General features: G+C 40.9%; 1 protein-coding gene and 1 long non-coding RNA gene across 2 annotated transcripts; one reads left to right on the top strand and one right to left on the bottom strand.

Moving 5' to 3' along the window:
• The first annotated feature begins 166 nt into the window (after positions 1 to 166).
• LOC134881084 (uncharacterized) lies at positions 167 to 8,817 on the top strand. Its single transcript, XR_010167993.1, has 3 exons — positions 167 to 186; positions 6,522 to 6,675; positions 8,384 to 8,817. It is a non-coding gene; the product is annotated as an uncharacterized LOC134881084 (long non-coding RNA).
• Positions 5,321 to 7,939, bottom strand: LOC134881067 (5-hydroxyisourate hydrolase-like). The gene is made up of 4 exons (XM_063908192.1): positions 7,847 to 7,939; positions 6,526 to 6,656; positions 6,120 to 6,255; positions 5,321 to 5,614 (listed from the first exon to the last, which is right to left on the bottom strand). Exons 2-4 carry the CDS (start codon positions 6,654 to 6,656, stop codon positions 5,525 to 5,527), a joined length of 357 nt encoding a protein of 118 aa, XP_063764262.1. The 5' UTR covers positions 7,847 to 7,939; the 3' UTR covers positions 5,321 to 5,524.
• Positions 8,818 to 8,958: the final 141 nt, after the last annotated feature.

Here is an 8,958-nt window from a genome sequence, read left to right on the forward strand (position 1 = left end):
CATTAAAACTTTCTATGAATTATAAATACAACATAGGTCACATATTTTCTGTTTATTATACAACAAGGTTTACTTTGAATTTACTCGATGTAAACATATTTAATTATTTGTGAATGACTTTATTACATTCAGGCATCAGAAAGGCCGACCCTTGGTCCTCGGGAGACTCAACCACTGATTGGCTAAGTAAGGATTTCACTCGCTTACTTCGGCCTCATGTAACTGAACTTTTTCTCTGTTATGAAAACATGATATGACTGCGGTTTTTCAGCTTCTATGTTGTAGTGATGGCAAAGTGAAGCTTTATGAACCAGTGAAGCTTTCCATCCAATTGTATTGGAAAAAGGTTCATTCATTCAATGCATCTAAAACTCTAGGTTGACCTCTGCTGTTGAAAACGTGTAGTGCAGTATGTTTCAAACACCCTATATTTTGCCTCCCTCTCTGTGGGCTGAACATGACTATGAAAACTTGAACCAATAAATCATGTCATCAATATGTGGATTCCTATTTGAATAAAACTACTGCTTTTCTCGTATGAATTGTGTCCATGTTTGTGTATTTCACAATTGTGTCTGGGTGTCTTTCTGTACCTTTGTTTGCAGCTTTGTGCATGTGTGAGTGATCATACTAGCAGAAGATAGATCTTCGTTTTACACAAATGTGAGATTGAAAATAATTGCAAGTGCTTCCTAATGCCTGTGCAGTTTATGGCAGTCATAGTGACTTATTTGAACTATTTCTTGAATGTGGCAAGGGTTTTACAGAGGAGAGATCAGTGTGGCAGGGAAGTGCTTGTGGACAGGTTACACATGGAAGGGCAAGAACATGGAGGTGCAGTGAAAGTGCTTGTGGACAGGTTACACATGGAAGGGCAAGAACATGGAGGTGCTTGTGAACAGGGGTTGGGTGGGATGGGACATGAAATTAAAATCGATTTTTATTAAGAAACACAATTTTCTCCACAGTACTGGGGTTTAGTCGGTTTCTCTTCTTGGAAACTATTTCCCCAGCCTTGGAAAAAACGCGTTCACATGGCACAGATGAGGCCGGAATGCACAAAAGATTCCGTGCCAACACAAAAAGATGGGGGTACAAATGCTTGTGCTTGACCCAATACTCAAGTGGGTCTTCATTTCGTGGAATGTTGGGCTCTGCAAGGTACCGGTTCGTCTCTACAGAGGCATTGGCTGTAGCACTTTTGACCTTCCTCTTCTCCAAAACTTGTGCATCCAACAGCTCCCACAGGCCTGAAACGGTAATGGTACAGGAATGCAATCAATATACTGTATATTATACATAAACACTACAACATTGAAACTGCATCCATACCTGATGAATCAGAGGTTGAAGGTGCATCATGTGAAGTTGATGGGGTAGGATCATCGGAGGGTGCCGGATCAGGTGTTTTTTGCCTTATAACAGTGGCACATTCTGCCATAAGTTTTTTAACACCATTTTGCTGGTGTGTGGTGTTGCAAAACCCCATGGTTTTAAAACGAGGATCCAGGAGAGTGGCCAGAGCATGCTGTCCTGCAACCTCATAATTCCCAAGCTTTTCAGACGTTAGGGTTAACAAATGTTTAGCCAAATCTCTGGCCATTTCATCTGTAAGCTGCCTTTGTTTTGTTGCAATAATGTGCCGCAGCATCTTCACCAGCGGAATTATTTTCGAACCTGACACATGTTTCTCGGCAGAAAGCTCAACTGTGGCTTCTTTGAGAGGGGCCAAAAGAGAAATGCACTGACTTATGCTGTGGTATTGATTGGAGGTCAATGGTGCCACATCTGTCTGAAGAGAGGCCAAGGCTGCACCCACTGGCTCTCTCTGCTCGTACAGTCTTTGGAGCATGTCTAAGGTGCTGTTCCATCTTGTGTCCACCTCTTGAATGAGTTTATTTGTTGGACCACCCATTTGGTTTTGAAGGCAGAGAAGCCGCTCTCTGGCTACAGTGCTGGTCCTGAAGTAAGTGGCAATATCTCTTGCCTTAGTGCGCACCTCCTCCAGACCTGGGGTTAGTTTGAGGGCCTTCTTCACCACCAAATTCAAGGCATGAGCAATGCAGTGGCTGTGCCTTACCTCCATGATGCTACTACAGAGGTGCATATTTGAGGCACCATCTGTAGTAAGGCACATGACCTTTGCTTTGGGTATTTCCCACTCTTCCAGAATTGACCCTTGCACAGTTGCAATGTTGGATGCAGTGTGGCGCTCCCCAAACTTAGCAACTGCCAGCAAAACAGTCGCCAACTTGTCTTCCTCATCCACAAAATGGCAAGTGAAGGCCAGGTAGGAATCCATGTGGATGGATGTCCACATATCCGAGGTCAAGGCCACAGCAGTAGCCTTCTGAACCTTGTCTTTGGCCTTCTGCTTCTCCTCACGATACCTTGCCTCCATCATGGACTTCAAGGTCTGCCTTGATGGAAGGACATACGTAGGGTCCAAAAGGGAAACCAAGGCTCTGAAACCTTGATCATCCACAACCTAAACAGTAGAAGATATTTAATATGTGTTTTACAGAAAAAAATATCTCTATGTATGTGGAAAATACATATCCTTATACCTTGAAAGGCTGGGAATCCTGGACAATCATGTTCACCAGTGCCTCATCAATCTTGGCCTTTCTATCGCCTGCAACACAACAAAAGGTCATGGCTACATAACATAATACCACTGCGAGTACTTTTAATGAATAAATGCTGCCATGAAATAAATGCATAAACATATATTAACATGACGATTACATGTAGGAGGGAACTACTGAATTAGAGCAATGGTACTCACCCCGGATGCTCGCTGCAGCTTGGCCAGCCTCATGCTTAGCACGGAAATGCCTCAGCATGGATGAGGTGTTATTATTATAGGCCAGCTGTTGATGGCAAACCAAACATTGGACCTGAAAACAGAATTAAAAAAACATATATATACTTATACGCATGTGTAACAACTTCACTAACCATTGCCAATAGGCTATGATACAAGCCAAATCGCCATTATGACCTATCTAATGCACACATTCACTACAATTACACATGGCACACAGGATAATTTTGATGACACAAGTTTATTCTATAGTAGAATAAAGTGAACCATACACCTGGGACAACATTTCATTATTAGATATATGCAAAGAATGCTAGATTTCGTGGGTGGTTAGCCAGTAAGTTCATCCATGAAATGACATGACACGGGCAGATGTGTTGCATGATCAGTTAACCATAACACAATTAAAACATTGTGGGGAGCTGCTTTGCCAAAGCTTAGCCTACTTCCAAAAACATCCATAATTACGCTATAAAATTATATAGGTTTTGCCTGCCCTATTGCCAACCTTGTTAGGAGAAATCAAATTAAAGTGCTCCCACATCTCGGAGCGGCCTCTCTTTGCAACAGGTTCCATTGCAATTAACTATTTTCTCTTTGCTACTATACTCGCTATACTTACTGTTCTGACTCGCAACACTGCTCTCGACTACTTTGCTACTACTACTACTAGTTATACTGACTGTTCTGACTCGCAACACTGCTCTCGACTACTTTGCTACTACTACTACTACTCGCAACTCGCTGTACTACTACTGACTGTCTGATTCTCGACTACTTCAAACCCCACAACTCGCGCGCCATTTCGCGCACCTTTGAATCGAATTGAAGCAGTCACGTGAGTGTGCGTTGAAACGAAGCTTCGGACGTCATTGGTCACGTGATCAGCAGCAAACGAATCAAGCACCGATACATTGCTTTGCCTTGCGCTGGTTCATTTTTTGATACAAGCTTCGAAGCAGGAGAGTCGGAGGTAACAACACTACTATGTTGTATACAGTGGTGTAACATAAGTAGGTAGATTCACTCAAGTATAAATACAATTTAATCTGCACAATGACTACTTTTACTGTCGCTACTTTAAGTACATTTAGATGAGAGTACTTTCTACTTTCACTGGAGGAACATTTACAATACTTTTACTGTGACAGAGTATTCCTACACTCTGGTACTTCTACTTTACTCAAGTACAAGACCTGAGTACTTCTACTTTACTCAAGTACAAGACCTGAGTACTTCTACTTTACTCAAGTACAAGACCTGAGTACTTCTACTTTACTCAAGTACAAGATCTGAGTACTTCTACTTTACTCAAGTACAAGACCTGAGTACTTCTACTTTACTCAAGTACAAGATCTGAGTACTTCTACTTTACTCAAGTACAAGACCTGATTACTTCTACTTTACTCAAGTACAAGATCTGAGTACTTCTACTTTACTCAAGTACAAGACCTGAGTACTTCTACTTTACTCAAGTACAAGACCTGAGTACTTCTACTTTACTCAAGTACAAGACCTGAGTACTTCTACTTTACTCAAGTACAAGACCTGAGTACTTCTACTTTACTCAAGTACAAGATCTGAGTACTTCTACTTTACTCAAGTACAAGACCTGAGTACTTCTACTTTACTCAAGTACAAGATCTGAGTACTTCTACTTTACTCAAGTACAAGATCTGAGTACTTCTACTTTACTCAAGTACAAGACCTGAGTACTTCTACTTTTACTCAAGTACAAGATCTGAGTACTTCTACTTTACTCAGTACAAGACCTGAGTACTTCTACTTTACTCAAGTACAAGACCTGAGTACTTCTACTTTACTCAAGTACAAGATCTGAGTACTTCTACTTTACTCAAGTACAAGACCTGAGTACTTCTACTTTACTCAAGTACAAGACCTGAGTACTTCTACTTTACTCAACAATAAGACCTGAGTACTTCTACTTTTACTCAAGTACAAGACCTGAGTACTTCTACTTTTACTCAAGTACAAGACCTGAGTACTTCTACTTTTACTCAAGTACAAGACCTGAGTACTTCTACTTTTACTCAAGTACAAGATCTGAGTACTTCTACTTTACTCAGTACAAGACCTGAGTACTTCTACTTTACTCAAGTACAAGACCTGAGTACTTCTACTTTACTCAAGTACAAGATCTGAGTACTTCTACTTTACTCAAGTACAAGACCTGAGTACTTCTACTTTACTCAAGTACAAGATCTGAGTACTTCTACTTTACTCAAGTACAAGACCTGAGTACTTCTACTTTTACTCAAGTACAAGACCTGAGTACTTCTACTTTTACTCAAGTACAAGACCTGAGTACTTCTACTTTTACTCAAGTACAAGATCTGAGTACTTCTACTTTTACTCAAGAACAAGACCTGAGTACTTCTACTTTTACTCAAGAACAAGACCTGAGTAAGATTTGTAGATACATTAATATTTGATAATCACAATAACAATGATTACAGTAAAAATTAAGCACAATCCCAAAGCCATATATTTTTATTGAGTATAATTTAAGACAGTAAAGACGCTGAAAACCACCATATGTTTGTAATTGTTGCTTTAAAATGTATACTGTATACACATATATAGACACATCGACTTTAAGAATCAAGCATTTCAACTTCAACGTTTAACAAATTAAACATTTGCTACTGAGATAATATACAAATGAAGCAGCAGCTCTCAGCTTCCTCTGTAGACGCTGTAGGAAAACCTACTCATCAGCAGAGGGAGGTGAATCCTCTGATCCAGCTCACTGATGGTGAACACAACCTGGAAACACACACACACACACACACACACACACACACACACACACACACACACACACACACACACACACACACACACACACACAAAAGAAGTTAAACTATCAGATGTTTGCATGAAGTGTGGTGTGATCTTTGTCAGTAAAAAGTCCAAATAAAATGTAATAATTGATCCTGAGCCTTGTCTGATTTTGGCGACACCCTGTGGTGAGTAGTGGTCACATCCAATGTTGTTTAATAAAGTTGCAGGACACCTTACAGCATAAACATTTATTAATACATTTCAAAAGTCCACAATAAAACACTTGCTCTCTAAAGGTTCTCCAATCACAACAGAGCCGGCCAGCTAACCAATCAGAGCAGACTGGGCTCTGGTTTCAGACAGAGGGTGAAAAGAGGAGCTGCAGCACAGGCAGGATGAGAAACATAAAGAGCTTTCTGAACATTAAAGCATGGAGACATGTCCCAGGAGATTCTCCCGATACAGATGAATAGAGGTTGAATCTCACCTCCACATAAGGGTAGAAGGAGTTCTGACCCAGACCCTCCCAGTACGACCCCGTCTCAAAGCGCAGTTTATACATCCCGGGTCCGAACGCTCCTCTGCTGATGAGTCCTGCACAGCGGCCATCTTCATTTGTAGTCCTAAAAATCATTACACTGCTGAGTTAGGACGTTCATCAAAGCTCATTAGGACTCTGGTCTTTGGGTTTTCATTCCCTCTTCTTCTATCTACATCTTGCAAAGCTGACACAAATATTTCATGTTAAATGAGGAATCTTCTCCTGAAAACTCTAATGATGTATTGAAGGGAATTGGAAAAACCATGAAACCTATTTCTAGAAATAGCTATTTTCTATGTTCAGAAACTCTTAAATTAATTATTGTTTATATTTGATATTTTCTTGAAGTTACCCGACACTCAGCATGGTCCAGATCATGATCCTGGGGTCGAGCCAGTGCAGGCTGAGGGCCAGACGGGCCGCCGGGACCCCGTCTCCAGTGTTCAGGACGTGAGTCGTCAGAGGGCTGGACTCTGCCATCATCTGCAGGACGGGAGGAAAGGTGAGGATGGGAGTACAGGTGATACAGGGGAGGACATGGGACGACAGGTGAGCACAGATGAACACAGGTAGGGACAAGTGAGGACAGGTGAGTACAGGGGATGAAAAGTGAGGACATGAGGACAGGTGAGGACAGGTTAGGATAGGTGAGGACAGGTGAAGACAGGTGAGACAATGGAGGACAGGGGAGGACCGAAGAGGACAGGGGAGGACAGGTGAGGACAGGCGAGGACTAGTGAGTACAGATGAAGACAGATGGAGACAGAGGAGGAAAAGGGAGGAAAGATGAGGACACGGGAAGACAGGTAGAGCCGGTGGTAAGGACACGTGAGGCCAGGTGAGGACACGGGAGGACAGGTGAGGACGGAACAGGTGAAAACAGGAGAGAGGGAACTGGGATGGACATTTATTTGAGTTTATTTCTACAGCACCTTTCAACACAAGGCAATTCAAAGTGCTTCACAGAAATGAAAATCATCAAGAAAAATAACTCAGCATGTAACATGTAAAATAACACAGGTATGAAACACACGAATACAACAGCAGATACCAGCTCTGTGTCTCTCAGATAAACAAACCGGTTCAAGGACTTTCAGCCATTTGACCTTTTGACTCTCCTAGTGTGTTTTTACCAAAATCCAAACATCATCAGAAATTGTCAAACTTTCATGTGAATGAGAGGCATTTTGTTAAAAAATAATTCAGATCTTCTGAGTAAAAGTACAAACACTGCACTGTGAACAATCCGATTTCAAGTCCTGAATTGGAAATGTTACTTAAATTAATCATAAAAATGTAAATATGTATAACATAATACAACAACCCCAAAGAATTACATAATTACACTCAAAATGATAAATGTATTTTATTAAATATTTGCTATTTAATATCATATATTCTCTTGTGTTTCATTTGCACAAACTAGAAAACTAACTAGCTTGTATTGGAGTGGAAGTGAACAGGGACACAAAGAAAATACTTCGCACTTCAGTTTCAATATTTGAGTAAATGTTTTGAGTTACATTAACAACTGACCAAGCGTCTATCGTCCAAAACAAACACTGGGTTGCTTTAAACTAAAGTACAACATGGAGAAATGGAGAAGCAGTGTGGGTGTAAAACATATGGGAAACGCTTTAAATCCACTTACTACAGAACATGCACAGTCTTACCTGTCTGTTGCAGCCGCCCTCCCAAAACTCATCCAACCATCACTCTGCTCAACTTACCCAGGATGCACTGCACAAACAGACCTGGGGTTAAAGGCCGTCGTGGCTCCAGATGAATCAATAACCCCGAAGCTGAGAGTGCAGCAGAGCTTCAGTCAACAACACGTGATCAAACTGTTCATACATGATAAGGCTGAGTTAATTAAAACACTGGCAATATCATTTACCGCCCGAATGGACAGTTACTATTCTGTAACTACAGGGATCTCATGTGAAGTCACTCTGGATGCTCGTGAAATAAGGTCTAAATCTCGGCCATGGAGGGTTTTGGCTCCTTCAGCAGATAACAGATACAAATACTGGCTCAAATGTTATGAAAGTTGGTGTAAGGATGCAGCATGTGTCAGGAAAATAACCATGACATTTTGAACCTCTTATTTGTTTCTTTATTCTCTATTAAATATTTGCGATAAATGTAAATCATGAGGCCTTTGTTCTATGAAGAAGGGGTTTAAACATTTTGATTTGTCTCTCTGGCAGCTCCAATCTCCTGGCTGTTCCACGGACAAAACTGGCCAGCATGGGACACCGTACTGTCTCCTCCCTGGGTCTGTGGGATCAGCTCCCAGAGAATATAAGGACCTCTGCATCACTCTCAGTTGCTAAAGATACAGCCTCAGGACCCTCCTGATCCGCACCGTGTTTTACGGACTGTCCTGGTTTTCCTTTTCACCATGTGCTCTGCTTATAAACTAAGTTTTGTACCTCCTATTTAAAAGAAAAATGCTTCGAACGACTTTCTATTCAAACTGACTTCTTTTGGAGGAAATACCAGCTTTGGTTTTAAGCACTTAGATCAATAATTCACTCCCAATATGGTTTTTATACATCAAGTTCTCTCCCTGTTTCCTCACATGCCTTTACAGTGAACGAAGATTTCAAAAATCTATACAAACTATAAAGAAACCATTCAACACCCAAGTGTCATTTATCCACTTACTACTTCACAAAAACATGTATTTTCATGATAACCTAAACAAAAGATTAGGAATACCATGAAGATGAGAAACCAAGGTAAACTGTGGATTAAATGGTAGAAATAGTACATTGAATAC

This window comes from Eleginops maclovinus, chromosome 2, assembly GCF_036324505.1.
Source record: "Eleginops maclovinus isolate JMC-PN-2008 ecotype Puerto Natales chromosome 2, JC_Emac_rtc_rv5, whole genome shotgun sequence".
NCBI classification, from domain to species: domain Eukaryota; kingdom Metazoa; phylum Chordata; class Actinopteri; order Perciformes; family Eleginopidae; genus Eleginops; species Eleginops maclovinus.

Bases quoted from the DNA above. Each gene is read 5' to 3' on its own strand.
- LOC134881067 (XM_063908192.1), bottom strand. From the start codon at position 6,656: ATGATGGCAGAGTCCAGCCCTCTGACGACTCACGTCCTGAACACTGGA. The intron at 6,256-6,525 runs GTAACTTCAAGA...AATGATTTTTAG, and splicing joins TGGACCATGCTGAGTGTCGG to GACTACAAATGAAGATGGCC. The intron at 5,615-6,119 runs GTGAGATTCAAC...GTGTGTTTCCAG, and splicing joins CCTTCTACCCTTATGTGGAG to GTTGTGTTCACCATCAGTGA.